The sequence below is a fragment of the Sinohyriopsis cumingii genome, chromosome 6 (genome assembly GCF_028554795.1).
Source record: "Sinohyriopsis cumingii isolate HCF-2022 chromosome 6, ASM2855479v2, whole genome shotgun sequence".
NCBI classification, from domain to species: Eukaryota; Metazoa; Mollusca; class Bivalvia; order Unionida; family Unionidae; genus Sinohyriopsis; species Sinohyriopsis cumingii.
In genome coordinates, this window is record NC_142966.1 from 17,519 (window position 1) to 33,594 (window position 16,076).

The 16,076-nt window shown below is 33.4% G+C and overlaps 1 protein-coding gene across 1 annotated transcript; it reads right to left on the reverse strand.

Moving 5' to 3' along the window:
- Nucleotides 1–11,012: 11,012 nt before the first annotated feature.
- On the reverse strand, nt 11,013–15,795 carry LOC149796248 (receptor-type tyrosine-protein phosphatase V-like). Its single transcript, XM_089960198.1, has 4 exons — nt 15,645–15,795; nt 13,970–14,124; nt 12,830–12,965; nt 11,013–11,644 (listed from the first exon to the last, which is right to left on the reverse strand). The coding sequence occupies exons 1-4, from the start codon at nt 15,645–15,647 to the stop codon at nt 11,543–11,545; spliced, it is 396 nt and encodes a 131-aa protein (XP_089816324.1). The 5' UTR covers nt 15,648–15,795; the 3' UTR covers nt 11,013–11,542.
- Nucleotides 15,796–16,076: the final 281 nt, after the last annotated feature.

Consider the following 16,076-nt stretch of genomic DNA (forward strand, 5'->3'; position numbering starts at 1 on the left):
CAGGGAATCAGATCAAGAGTCTTTAGCATTTACTCCTTTTGAACTAATTTGCTGACATGCTGTCCGTGGACCATTGAAGTTGTTAAAAACGAAAGTTCTTTCAAATGAAAATAAAAAAAATAATCTTCTCGAATATGTTTCTAATTTTAAATATAAGTTATCAAATGCTTTAGGATTGCAAGACCTAATCTGCACACTACTCAATGACAAATTAAATTAAGGTATGGCAAAAGTACAAAGAAAAAGAATTTTCAGCCTGATAATATAGTTATGGCTCTCTTACCTTTACCTCAAAACCCTTTTCAGGCTAAACATTGAAGTCCATATACAGTTGAAAAAAGCGTATGATTTAAATTATATCATTAAAACTCATGGAAGGCGAAAACCAAAAAACTTTGCCATATAAATATATTAAAGGAGTATGTTTTAGATTGTCAGATGAATCATGTATGCAATGTAGATGTACATATCCTGCAAAGTGAGGATTTAAGTGATGAATGCAATCGGACTGTAATGATGTTTGTGGTACCAGTCTTCAAAGTTCAAAAACTATGAATCATCTTGACCAAAAACTGTCATATCTACAACAACAAGAAAAGAAAGAACTAAAACAGCTATTACCTGACTATGAGCACTTTTTCTCCAGATGTTCTTACAAAAACAAAGAAGTCAGCCGATGTACAGGATGAACCCTCCAAACAGGAATGTTTCGAAAAAAGAAATTCATTTGTTGCTGGAGAATTATTTTATTGAACCAATTAGTTCATCATGTTTCCTTGTACCGAGACCAGATAATACTTTCGTACGTGCACAGCCTATAGAAAGGTAAACAGTGTGAGCGAAACAGATTCATTTGCATTTCCAAGAAACGATGACTGGGTTGATAAAATTGACATGCAAAATATGTCACCTGATTTGACCTTTTGAAAGGGCTATTACACATTCCACTGACGGAAAAAGGAAACGAAATTTCGATTTTCGTAATTCAGATGGACTTTATCAATTAGAAGTGCTGTCGTTTGGGATGAAGAGTTCACCTTGCACTTTTCAACGTTTAATGAACATGGTTACATCTGTGAGGATAATTGTGATACTTACAGAGAAGATGTCAGCATTTGCAACGATACGCGGAAAGATAATTTAAGGTCAGCTCGGAAATTCTTCGACAGCTTTACTGATTAACTTTTGACAATTTATCCTATCCAAAAGGGTGTTTTGCCATGCTTGTCTTACATTTATAAGATATATCGTGGGATACGGACAAGTTCAACCTATAGATGCTAACTGAAGTTTATCTCTGAATTCCCTAGGTCTATCAGTAAAAAGCAACTGATGTGATTTATATTGCTGGACATTAACGGAAATGTCGCTCCAATTCTTCCTCCACTGACCATTCGCTGAACAAAAACAAACAACAAACAAAAACCCCAAAGTTTAATTGGTCTGGAAAATGCCCTGATTCTTGACAATTTAAAGGCCATAATTAAGAGTGCACCGGTTTCATTAGCTCCAAAGTTTAATCATTCATTTAAAATGTTGATACATGTAATGTTGGGGTTGGTGCAATATTGTTTCTATTAAACACAAATGGTGTAGATCATCCAGTATGCTATTTTTCTAATAAATTATAAAACACCAGGAAAACTATTCCACAATCGAGGAGTAATGTTTGGCTTTGATAATGGACTTGTAACGCTTTGAAATGTATATTTGTTCAGCTCTATCTCCAAATATTGTAATTTATTGATCCTAAATCTTCACTGACAAAACGAAAAACAAAAGATCAGAGATTATTAGGGTCAGGTTTGATGTTGCAGGAATACAATATTTACATCAACGAAAAGATAATGTAATAGCAGACGCACTTTTACGTGTATAGAAATGTTATATAATTTGATGTACATTTTATGTCATGAAGAAGATATCATCTTATGTGATTTTCACATGTACTTTTGACAAATAGTTAAGGAAAACTTTAGTGCACAAATCTTTCGTTTTCTTTGTTAGGAGAGATGTTATGCATATTCGATTTGCGTTTTTCGTTAGTTATTTTTTGTAAAAGGTTATGTTATATGCTGTGGGTTATTTAAAATCGTATATTATAGCTGACTTTATACAAGCTCAAGTTCATTGTGTGACGGACCTAGCTAATTTTTAAATTATGTAAAGAACTAATACATTTCAATATTTTCTTTATGTGTATGGTTATAATATTAGGATAATTATCAAAAGAATTAAATATATTTATATTGGTCTGAGCCAAGGAATTGTGTTTACCGCGTTCTATTTTATGATAATGGTAACATATTTTATCTTGTAAACATTTGGAATATTCTAGAATTAAAATTTCCCATGCGGTAATAATGAGACCTAGGTTAGGTAAAATTGTATAAAATCTTATTTACTGGAAAATTTATTTATTCCTACGTTAACATCAGGGCAGAAATAATTGATATTCTTGTATTTAAAGTTTTGACACAGATGCCTCCAGTATAGAAAGCCATATGATGTCTAATTTAGCAATAGTGAGAATTTTGCGAGCGTTCATAAACACTCCTCAATCAAATACAGCTTTAAAAATGTTATGTGTATGCACATTCATAATAATATAAAAACATACTTTATATACAGGGTTTATATACATTCTACTATGTCTTTACACACAAACACCAACAATAACATAGTAGAGAAGAAGAAGTGAAGGGGGTAGAAAGTTTTAGTTTTCAACAAAATATTCATACACAAACACAAACGTACACAGACATTAAAAAATCATGCAAATAAAATACAAAATACCATTAAGATTAGTATATTTAATTTCTAGCAATTTCTTAGAAGTGGTTGGACGTCAAAAAGCTCCACCCTAAACTTGGCGAGTTATCCTCCTTCCTCCACTCTTCTTTCTTCTCCTTCTCTGTCGTCCAGTCAGTATGACCCAGTCTTCTGACTTTATCTTGGATTTCATTCTTCATCTACACGCAAATAAAGATCTACCCCACTATACCCTCAAGAAAACCTATTCCCAACAAACGCATTTTATTATGGAAGGGATTTTTAAGATTTTGGTGGGGAATGACAGGAATAATGCATACACAAATATTCGCAAAACAGGCAAACATAGCTTTTGGGAGTGGGTATCATGATTTATTATCTCTTTTCAAGAGATTGTTGGTCCTGAACAGGACAATTTATTTTCGAGTTGTCTTGGATTTATATACTGGGAGGACGGCCATGTCTCTCCACAGGCCTCACCACAGCTTAGGATCCTCTAAAGAAGGAGGAGAGGGCGTCAGTCTTTTTTATGCACTGCATCTTCTGTCTTATCTCATTCTACTGTCGCTTTTCTCTGTATTGTTGCTTCTAGCGCTGTTCATATTTCTCTGCAGTAATCTTTGTCTCTGCTCACAGTCTTTTTTTCTCTTTGCTGTACCTTGGGAGCAGTACATTCGCTACTAAGTCCTGCTCCATTTTCAAGACGATATCGTTCTTCCTGACAGGGTTCTTTTGTAACAGATGCTGCCTATCCCGATGTATGAGCATCATGGCTTCAATTGCTCTTGTAATATTTTCATGCCATTTGTTTAACACTTTTGACTAGTCAACGACGGGTGGTTAAACAGGTGAACACACTGCTTTATATGGAAAAAGTACTAACGTGATGCAAAGTATCCATCAGATTCGGAACGTGGACGTGAAGGAAAACATGATCAGATGATATAGAGAGAAATATGAAAAAGCATTTCCACGCAATTATGTTTTCAGTAAAAAGACAAGATAACACCATTGTTGCGACATGATGGTCTCAGACTTTGTAACAGTAGCAATTTTTATTTCAGAAAAAGTCTATTATTGACGACGGGGTTGGGATTTCTTGGATTTGAAAACGTTCTAAAAGGGTTGTATATCAAGTTATACCAAATAAATATTTACCGTGTGAGAGATGCTGAATACAACTCATGTAGCTTTTCAAATCAGATCATAGATATGTCTGATAACTTGTTTATATTACAGGTCTTTACGGAGTAGCCTAAACAAACTTCTTAATGTCATTATAACCCTCTATGCAAATCAAATGCAAAGCTCGACTTAAATCGCACTAAGACCAAGCCATTACGTAATCCTAAGACGCACGCTTTGATCAGCGAAAAATATTGAATCTACTTAGTTGTATCAGTATCTGCTACATGAATGAGTTACTTGCCACACTTTGTATTGTATGAAATGGCATACTGTCCTGGAGATAATAGGAACAAGCGAACAATTAAACACGTGGAGTTATTATATTATAAGACCTCAATCTGAGATTTACTCAACACAAGCAATTTACAGCAAGATGTTTATGGCAGACTTTCATAAGATGCTGGCTCTTGGAGCATAATGAGGCTGCAAAAGCCCGAGATAACAAATACTCTATCAAAGCAGCTGTGTTAGCATTGTGGCAGACAATTTTCCACTGGCAATATATTTTTTATCAGACATAAAGCAGGTTTTCCATAAAAGATTCTAATTAGAATGTGCTTGGCGTTTGACGATGCGTCAAAAACACTGAGATTACTGAGAACGGTAAGTGTTTTCTTTGTACCAATTGACACTATGGTTTCATTTACAAGAATCTTCATCGCGACAAAAACCGGGATCTACAACCAGCTTGTCTCTCCGTTCCTGTCTGTAGACCAGTGATATACTGACTCGCTCTCTTATTTTTTGGATCATTTTGCCAAATACGGGATAAGTTCATCACCTTAAACAAAGTTCTATCAAAAACGTTTATGCATTCTTTTGTTTGTGTTAAAATCATTGTAGTTTTGCATCCAGTCTAATTTGATTACACGATGCATTCTAACCAGGCTCATGCCTAAGCCAAGACATTGGGTCATATTTTCTCAGTAAATAAAATATCGCGTCTTATCCACCAAGAGGAGAGACATTGCGCAGATCATGAATAACCGTAAGATAGTCAAGATATACTTCCAAACGTAGCCGGTATTAATGTCGCCCCGCAACATTCCTTCAGTCAAACTTTCTGGCTACATCCAAGAAAAACTGCCAAAATTGTTATCTTTGTATCGAGGCCTAACGATCACGAAAATTGTGTTTAAAATAGAGAAAGTCCTTGGATGGCTGTGGGGTATCTTATTCGGATATATATTTGATGTCTACGACAGGAAGTTTGTTAGAAATCACTTAAATTCCACCGTGAAAAAGTCCATTTTCTATTAAATGATACATGTCGATGTCCGTAATCAATTATTGCTCTGCGTTAGACATCTTGAGTGCGCCGTCTTATGATACGCCAGGATCGGAGTTATTCCAAGCAGGATCTAGCCCGTAATAAGACACGCACATGTCACGAAAAGTTTCATACACGACAGGAATCAGCAGCACATTTATATTCAGATGCAGTTCTTGATACGCGGAAAGATTCTCTATAATGATTTGGCTTAATACATTGTAGGCATTTTCGCAATCCTAATCCGAAACTTAAGCGTTTATAAGCAGGATAAAGAAATATCGTTTTACTTGCAAACTCGTTTCATCAAAGGCAAATACGTTCAAAAATCACATGTAATCATACGGTTACATTGCTTTGCGCATGACCAAATCAATGTTGCTCCTAAACGTTTTTGTCTAAGACTTTGTATATTTGATTAGTTCATCTAGCAAATCCTGCAAACACTGGTAACTGTTTACAAAGCGCAGGTAACCAATTAAAAATGACATGTGGCGCTCCCTGTTGCTCGAATTGCAGCTGATGTCCTGTCTTGGTTGTAGTTTCCGACGTGGTTTTCGACCGAGTATGCATTTTAGCCGAGTAGATTATGCCGCACCACCTGAATTAAAAGAAGATTGTATTGGTTATGGTCCTTACGTATATATTTGTCAGTTAAATTACATTGATCTCTGGCTTGATCATAACTAAGTGTCTCCTTAAATATATAACAATTGTCTGCTTTAATAAAATGGTTGCTATCCTCTGCTGTATAAACCACATTTGTTGCGGAACCAATGCCTACAGATCTTGCTCCATCCAACTAACTATTTATGAAAGACTCTACTCAGTCAGCACCGTGATACAAATGTATGGTATTGCGTACGACGTCACCGATACCAGCCGAGCGGTACGAATATTCGCAGGAAACTGCTCTTCACATTCTCTCATAAAATAAGCTTTTGATTATTTTTTTCTCAGGCAGCAATAGGAATATTGCGTGAATCAAATAAAGGCACAAATTAAAAAAAGCACTCATACGCTAGAATAGTGCCTTTGCTTGGCATCAAAACACGTGTAGTGTCATTGTAATCTAGATCACGGACGAGCAAGTCTTCTCGTATAATGCCATACAGACATTTTCGACAGTAAAATATTTTGACCTTATGCCTGGTGTACTATCCTTTCATCAGTCCATTAAAATTCGTTACGCAGCATAAGTGGCCATCTGTAGTCTTGTGATGAATTTATTACATATTCAAATTTTATTTCTCAGCTCAAGTGAAATCGTCCACACCAAAGACGTTCACGAAAATATTACCTTGCCGAAAAACTGACGCCTGTAAAACGCAACTTGTTTTGATACGCTGCGTAATTGTATCTTATTTGACGCAGGAATAATGTGTATAACACTGCCCACAGGAGAAACCTGGCGTTATTTTTGATATAGGCACAACCTTTGCCGCTTCTAATTCAGGCTGGCACTTCTAGAGAAAGAACTTCCACGAAGGTGATCTATAGTTTGAGATATTTTGTGCAACATAATGGAAAGGGTAACACGATGTCCTTTAAATAGTAATAGGATAAAGTACGAGGATATGAACAAAGATGGCGTGACTCCCACTGAACCGCCTGAGTTTATTCGTAATCATATTTTAGCAGAGATCTTGAGTTACTAATGGTGGAACTACATGGCTGCCTCATCTAAGTATCATGCGCTCCTGTGCCTCAGCTATGTTGCAATTACCACTACTCAAAAAAATTACAATGGAGACGATGGGGAGCTCCTGACTTTACACTATTACTGAGATTCGTTTCCATAAGATACAAAACAGAACTTATTTCCTACATAAGGACAAGTTAGCAAAGTGAATAATGCTACTTGAAAAGAATGTAGAGTACAGATTTTGAACCAAAAGCAAAAACATTTTTAGGAAAATTGAGAATGATATCAGGAATCTGATTTTTAATTCTTTAATAGTGATGGACGGTGTTATTTGGGGTTGTCTTACATTAGGATATTTGCATTTGTTTACAAAATGCATACTGAGATACTACAACGTTAACGGTAAATATCAACATATTGATAGTTAGTAAAATTGTTCCAAAGATGGAGATGGAAGAGGGTAATTTGGTTATATATCAATAACGGTTATTTTGAGTTTTATCGCGACAAAACCCAATTCATGTATATGGGGGGGGGGGGGGGCACTCGATTGGACATCTCACCCAACCAACTCCGGAAAAATATATTAGGTCAGCAACATAAATACGTCTTTACGTATTTAAATATCACGGACATACATTTGCTTTCTAGATACTTACAAATAAAGATCAATAACGTAGAAATAAAAGTACATATTAGTATGACACATTTATTTTACAAATAAGCTTTGCACGTTTACATAAATTGTAATGAGAATTATATTTTATTTTTAGAAATACCTAAAGGTCAAAAAGATCATATATACATATTTGTTAATATTTTGGTGTATTGTGTAAAATATACCTTACCTCAAGATGCTAAAATATTCATGATAAAATAGCTGAAAAAGGATATGAACCTCTAATATGAAATTAATTGATCTTTCATCAGTTCCAGTTTCCGTTGTAATAGTAATATATTTTTTCTACAGACTACCAGAGATCGCCAGATGCCAAACTGAGTTTGATGTTAATGTTCCACTGTTAACCAATCAAACTTTATATTTTATGATTTATTGGCACAAAATCTCAGTCTCAAACGCTAGCTCAGCCACTTACGACCTACACTGCTCAGATTATTGCTTCGTCTTAGTTCTTGCTTGAACTGAACCGACCTGCGACGTAATTAGATATTTTATATAAGTGTTCAGCCATCGTAAGTCGAATTATACCGATTTTGACATTACCTTTATCAAACCATAACCTGAAATACATGCTTACAAGTTACTTAATACATGATGTATCCGCAACAAAGCTCATTCGTATTTTACCCGGTCTAAATCCAAAGAATTAACATCCTACTGTCCACTTGCGGTACAAATTGTACATATCTTAACGTTTGCCAATGAACAAATATACTATAAAGTTCACCCACACACAGACATATGTATGTATGTATGTACGTATGTATGTGTGTCTGTGTGTGTGTGCACGTAAAAATAGAATGTGTTATTATGGCATCAATTGACTCCCTATTGGAAAAAGTATCTTTGGAAATATGTGATAGACTAAAAGAAGGACATCAGAGGAGAGTGATCAAGATAGGCAAAAGACTAGAAGAACATAGAGATGAACTGAAAACTTTGATAAAAGGCAATACTGGCATTTTTTAGGAAGACCTTTTTTATAAAAATGGAATCTAAACAAGACGGACTATTATCAAGTCAGCTGAAAAGTTACAGAATTTACAGAGAGAGTAAAACAATTTTCCTGGACAAAGAAAAACAACAGCATCGTAAATTACTAGAGAAAAATCAAAACGAGATAATCAACAACCAAATAAATCAGCAGAGCACATTAACTTCATCAATGTAAAAACAAAACGTGCAGTAACTAATAATCACACACGGAATAACCAACAAGTCATGAGAAGTAAATAAAACAAGCATCTCCAACAGCAAGAATTACAAATCAACCAAATCACACCGATAACAATAATAGACCCATTCAAAATAATGAGAAAGATAATCAAGCAATACACTTAACAACCACAGCCACACAAAATCAACCTCTACAGATGCAGTAAGTGTGGCGAAGCAAACTACACAAGAATCTAACATAACCGTTATAGCAACAATACAAAGACTAATGGAAACCCTCAAGGATCTGTTGAAAACAACACAAACAACAGAAAGAATAGGAGATTTATTAAAATACAAAAGAACAGATGGAGGAAAGAAAAGAAAAGGAAAAAGGAAATCGAAAGAGGAAAAGAAACTGTGTTAACCCTTTATAAACTAATTCTGACTAATAATGATTACATTCTTCTAGGTAAGGGATAGAACCAAGTGCATGATAATATTAATTTAGCAGAAGAATTTTTTAAATGCACAAGATCGTTAAAATTAAAATAATTTTCTCACAATCATGTACATCTTCACAATATGAAAATAGTTTTCATCTACAAAATAAGCCCTTTTTCAATAAAAAAGAATCAACATTTACATCTAGTGGACGAGATATTTATCTCGATTTTTATATTGAAGCAACTAAATAAGAAATTTTAAATAACAGTCTTAATAAAATCATTTTACAAACATATCTAAAGAAGAACTAAATTCTTTACGTACCTTATCACAAGACGAAAGGATTATCATCTTTAGAAAAGCTAGTAAGTCTTGCGCCATAGTAATAATGAATATGGAAGATTATATAAGAGAAATAGAAAGACAATTAAATGATGAAAAATATTACACAAAACTTTCATATAATCCTTCTGAAAAATTTAAGAAAAATTAAGCAAATGTATTAATCAAATCGCTGTACACAATTAATCCATATATGATGAACTAGATATCTTCTGAAATAAAATACGCACACCTCAGTTTTATATTTTACCAAAAATACATAAAACGGTTGATAAGTCACTACATTTAGGATATCCAGGTAGACCCATTATTTCTACATATAACTTAATTACAAATAATATATCTCAATACATTGATCGCATTTTACAACCATTGATGAAATCACTACCTTCATATGTCAAAGATACATTTGATCTCATTACCAAACTGAAAACTTTACCGACACTAACTGAAAATTCATTCCTTGTTATACTTGATGCGGTCTCACTCTTCTCAAATATACTACACAAAGATGGTATCGAAGCGTGTAAATATTATCTTATAGAAAACGAATGTACATATAACCTATCAAAATAACATGTTTGTGATTTGATAAAATTTGTGCTCGAAAATAACCTTTTCAATTTGGTAATACAAACTATCTCCAAAAAATGGGAACAGCAATGGGTAGTCCTATGGCACCTGCTTATGCATCTTCATTTATGGGAAAATTAGAAAATGATTTTCTAAATAAATGCCTCTTAAAATCCAGATGTATGGTTAAGATTTTCAGACGATATCTTTATGATTTCGAGTTATTTATTCGAAGACCTTTATTATTTTACAGACAGTTTAAACAAATTACATCCAACTATAAAATTTACATTCAATGTGTCTAAAATCAAAGCATCATTTTTGGACGTTGATGTCGTGAAAAATGAAAATAATGATATCATTACCATGGTTCATGTTAAAAACAAGAGTATTCATCAATATGTTGAATATTCTTCATGCCATCCTAAATCATGTAAACACGGGATACCATATAGACAAGCAAAAAGATATAGAAGAATTACTTCGGATGCCGCTGTTTTTAAATCATCTTTGACAGAGTTAGGTCAGCATTATTTAAATAGAAATTACCCTATTGACATCATTAATACTGCTTTCCAAAAAGTATATTCTCTTACACGACTTGAATCTTTACAATGTTAAATCAAAAGTAGAAATGAACATATCATTCCTTTTGTTACTGAACATAATTCAAGTCTGCCTAATATAGGTAAGATTATCAATAAATATTGGGATTTATTAAACTTATCATGTAAAGCAAGTGTTAAATCGCTACATGAAAGCAAATCCCCACTTGCTTATAAAAGGATTAAAAATCTTAAAGATTTCTTAACTAATTCTAAATTAAAGAAACATCATATAAAATAGGATCATCAACTAAATGTAATTGACCTAGATGTTCGCACTGTTCATTTATTATTACAAATACTTCTTTCATTAGTAATGATACTTAAGAAACTTTTAATATGAGTTGTGATACTAATTGTACAACATCAAATGTTATTTATTTGATGACATGCAAAAAATGTGGCATCCAACATATTGCACAAACCAGTCAACAAATATCTAAACGTATCAACCAACATAGATCAGATATATATATCTATCAATCATTTTCATCTCATGTTGCCACACATTGTAAAAACATTTCCCATACCTTGCAATATTTCTACATCCAACCTATTGTTAAAGCTGATTCAGAGACGGAAGGTCTGCTAAAGGAAAACCTATTGGATTCACCGTCTTAATACGATATATTCAAAAAGCTCTTAATTCAAAAACACTATACGACATTCATAACAAATGTTTAATGAATTATATAAGAATGTATCAAGCAATGCACGATCATTCGACTTTTTGAGCTAAAATGCTTCATAAAACTGATACTATGACAATGCTTAAATGTATTCATCGTAGTTTTGTCAAAATTTTGGCCGAGGGTTCGTAGCACTATTTCCAAGTTTATACTCAATGCCGCGCTTGGTCATCATCAAAGGATTTCTTTTATTTTGTTCAGAGCAGCTGTGTTTTCATAGGTGCGTTCCTGCGTTGCATGGCTTAACATACATTTGTGAAGAAAGATATACTGGTTCTGAAATGAAACAAAACTCTCATCACCACGAGCATTATTTAATGCATGGAACACATTTAACGTTCATTCCAAAGATTGTATTGCATACGATCCATTACTACTTATTGCCAGCTTGTTCCACCACCTCAGAATGAAAATCATATGGCGAATAAGAATCTTCTCATTTACAATGCATCCAGCTAGAGATCACTCGTGTCAGGGATTGGGTAAGTTAAATGCAATAAACTGACAACGAATAGTGCAAACCTAGTAACTATCTGCCTTGAGCGCTTGCGACTCTTAATGAGTCTTTTTCAAAGTAAATACGAACCATAGACAAGACAAGACAAATATATATAAATAAATAAATATATATATATATATATATATATATATATATATATATATATATATATATATATATATATATATATATATATATATATATATATATATATATATATATATATATATAATACTCACTTTTACAGATGCATTGAATACATTAAAATTTTACATATGAAAGTACATATGAAAGTTCAAAGCCCCTATATATTCTCTATTGTTTTGCCTTTTTGGACTTTGTTACTTTGTGATCGAACACTATATGCTTATAGTGTATTACTTTACAAATATTTACGACAGGATACATGGCGACCTATGGGAAAGAAGTAAAGGGTTGTGATACGTGAAGTACAGTGTATACAGTATATTGTTACACCATTTGAATATTTATAATATCTGCTTTTTTTTTCGTCTGTCCTCTTGCATAAATAAAGTAATGTTTACCAAGTGAATCTATTAGTCTATCTCCGACAGACTCTGACTCATTGATAATGATGATCATCATCATCATTTCAGTAGTGATAATGGTGATGGTGTCCATGATGATGGTCATGTTAATGCTGGTGAGATTAGCATGGTGGTGATAACACTGATGATGATAATGATGATGGTGTGAAGAAGGCGAAGAAGAGTGCGAATAAGCAGAAACAGAAATAGTAGTAACAAGTAGCAAAACGAGCATGGCGTTGTCGTTTTTTAGGGCTGTGCTAATTTAACCCTCTCTATGATAAATTCTGATATAAAATGAACACAGATGTTGTTTAAAGGTTTCCGTGTCTGTGTCTGATAGTGCATTTTTCAAATACGCAATGATTACGAAAATTGAACAGGTTTCTTAAGAGAAAATAGACAGATTCTTACGAATGTTGGTAGTAGTGTTCGACTCCTTGCCAACATGTCCATGCTTGTCCGCAATATATGAATTTCTCCGTCTCTTCGAATTCTGTCTTTTTCAGTCAGTAATGTATAGATGACACCGCATCTGTTCATCTCAAATCTGACACAAATAACCAGGTGTTTGTGTAATCAAAGGATGTAGTTTGGTTTTGATAGAGAAACAAAATGGACATATAATTTGAATTTAAAAATGAAATAACTGTAAAATCTAATGTGCATTGCTCAAAATGTCTTAGCAAACTACTAAACATTGTTTTATATGTTAGGATCCAAATTACACAGATGTTTAAAATTGTCATGAATATTTCTGCTTATATAAAGGTCAGTGAATGGAATTTTCATGTATACATAATCGATATTTCATTTTTTTAAAAAGGCATATATTCCCAATTTTTGTTAAAACTTCACATACTATGTATTTCCCTGAAATGTAAGTACAGGTTTACAACACTCAATGTGTAGTATGTCAATATCGTTAGCAGCGTTATTCCCATATTTTGTATCCGTAATCTAAAACTTCAATGTCATCTCGATATTAAACGCATAACTCTTCTGTATGCATGGTATGTAAACGAAATTCTCCTCCCTTGTTTTTCAGGTGACTTCTTGCTTTCCCTAAATTTTCATCAAAAGTAAAATCACATGACACAAGAATGGCATACATTGCATTAAAGTTCTTCTGGAAAAGAATGCAAATGAGTCAGACAAGAATATTTAGTCAAGAAAACCTCGCCAAATAGTCCCAATGCAAGTCTGAAGAAGTTACTGAAAAAACTAGAAGAAACTAAGTGATCGAATGAATAATTGTATGTGGATCACAAAGTCACAACTTAACCAAAAGAACCTCAAAGCTCATCATCAGATATATTCTTATATCGATCGGAAAGCATGTGCATAATATTGTTGACGAGTGTGCAGTTATAAAGAACTATCAATTTGTTTAGAACAGCAAAAACTAAAAAGACTCCGTAAAATATGCCCTTCCTTCACAATCAAAAAATGTTCATTTACTACAGTAAGAATAATGCGGGCAACTAAAGAAAATAAGCTACAGTCACTAATGAAGGCTCTTTGACTTTAATTATTGTTGATATGTTTACAAACCTTGAGCAGATCAGAATTCGATTCGATTCAGTGGGACTCGGATGCCATTGATTGACATTCTCCAGTAGTGCCAGGATACTGCTTGTGTCAGGAGGAACATCGTGTGCGTTTTGCCAAGATTTTAGCAAAAATACCGTCATATCTGATGATTCTGTCTGAAATTGTAAAATAATTCAATATCACAACAAAATGTGTGGCAACATATCATTGTGAGAAAGTCCTTGATTCAGAAATACAAAGATAAGAATCTGAACTTTCTCTCAGGATCAAGAATTTCGCTGCTTCTCTACTAGCCTTAAAATCTGGTTGGAACGCGAGGCTGAAGGAACTTCGTGCGATGCCTCCCGACGTTTCAGAGAAAATGCTATAACATCTAATAAATGTCATTATTTTGAATTTTTTAGGTAAAACTAATGCATAAGGCGAATATTTCACAAGAGAACACACAATGTTCAGTCTATAATTTGTTGTACAATTATGGCACAAAGTCATGTGGATATTATCTCTCATAAATCATAATGATAAATACATGTAGCAGGAGCATATGTTTTATAATTTTATAGTCATGTTTTAATTAGGCAGAAATAGGTATTTTATTATTTTATGTAGTTAATGTTTATTATTGAGGGAAATACAGTCATCAGTTGCAATTAGTGTTATTCTCAGTTTACACATATTTAGCCATTTAGGTAACCTTGAACCAGGATTATCTGTTAGAGTTTTGTTCACTGAGCAATGCTAGGTTGTTCTATTGTATGACAAGTGGTAAACAACTTTCTGATTGGTTAGTTTGCTACTTGTCTGGATAAACAACATAGTATGAACAGTATTAGTGGTCAGTCCTTTAGAGTTTCTTGTGCTTGCAAGGATGTAAATTGGCCTTTGTCCCATATGATAAGGTAGATATATTTATAATATGATTAATGTAATAGTTTATTTTATATGTACTCTGCATATTTCTCGGGAACGCATGTTGCTGTATTTTATTACATTTCAATAGGTTATCAACCTGCATTTTATTATTAGCTTATCGTTCTGTCCATACGTTTGTTTGTTTGTCTGTCTGTCTGTTCCCTACTTGTGCTCTAAACACTGACTGTTGTTTAGGTTTAGTTGGTCCACTATCTCTCTAGATGGATAATTAATAACTATATGGAGTTGTAAGTTATTCGTATTGAATGTACTGTAAAGAGAATCAATGTAAACATGCGGAACAATAATGCACTGATGACGATATTATTTATTATTGTAGTAAATGTAGTTTTTATTGTATTTGTAGGGTTTATGTTACAAAGCATGGAGAAATGTCTCAATCTCCACCATGAACCCAATAAGGCATAACAAATCCAATACTGAACAAAACACTGGACTTGTATTTTCTCACCAATGAGTAGAAGGCAAGTGCGGTAACATATATACATTACATTAACACACAATAAATAGAACCTCCATTTAGAGTAATCTGTGTTAGTCATGCTATAGTCTGCTACCTGCACCAGACGAGTATTTTATCTAAAGGTACAACTCTTTGAGGTGATACGGTGGTATGGTAAAGTTGTTTATATGTTTGCTGCGAAATAAATTTATCACAATAATTCAAATATAAGACACTGCAGATTTGAACATTTATTTTATTTACTCCACTTTCTCAAATACTTGTAAACTATTTAAATACCATCTTGTCGTTGTTGATGGTAAACTGTTTCCTTTCCAAAGCATCCAATTCCTCTTTTCCTTTGCATGTGACAGTAATACTAGAAACAGTTTTGGATCCATTAACTTCAAGGAAAAACCAGGCATCCTTGGGCTATGGATTGAAAAATAAGCAACAGAATAAATACAGGATTATAATATATCATCCTATTTCGAAGAGGTAGATGTTACTGCTTGGTATTGAAAGCAATACATTGGGTAGGCTAAGAAGCTCCAGTCTGATTTAAATATGCAAAAGTAATAACCATGTCAAAATGTTGAATATCATTTATTGTTCATTCTACCAAGCCTATGCATATTCAAATATTAATTGTCAAAGAAGCGTCACGGATTTTTTTATTATCATAATTTTTGCCTTTTACTGAGAAGTCTTTTTGTATAAAGAAAGTGTTCT

What these genes read in the sequence shown, in the direction of transcription:
- LOC149796248 (XM_089960198.1), bottom strand. An exon ending in CGAATTCTGATCTGCTCAAG is followed by an intron (nt 12,966 to 13,969) that starts GTTTGTAAACAT and finishes TATTTGTGTCAG; the next exon opens with ATTTGAGATGAACAGATGCG. An exon ending in GAACACTACTACCAACATTC is followed by an intron (nt 11,645 to 12,829) that starts GTAAGAATCTGT and finishes GTTTCATTTCAG; the next exon opens with AACCAGTATATCTTTCTTCA.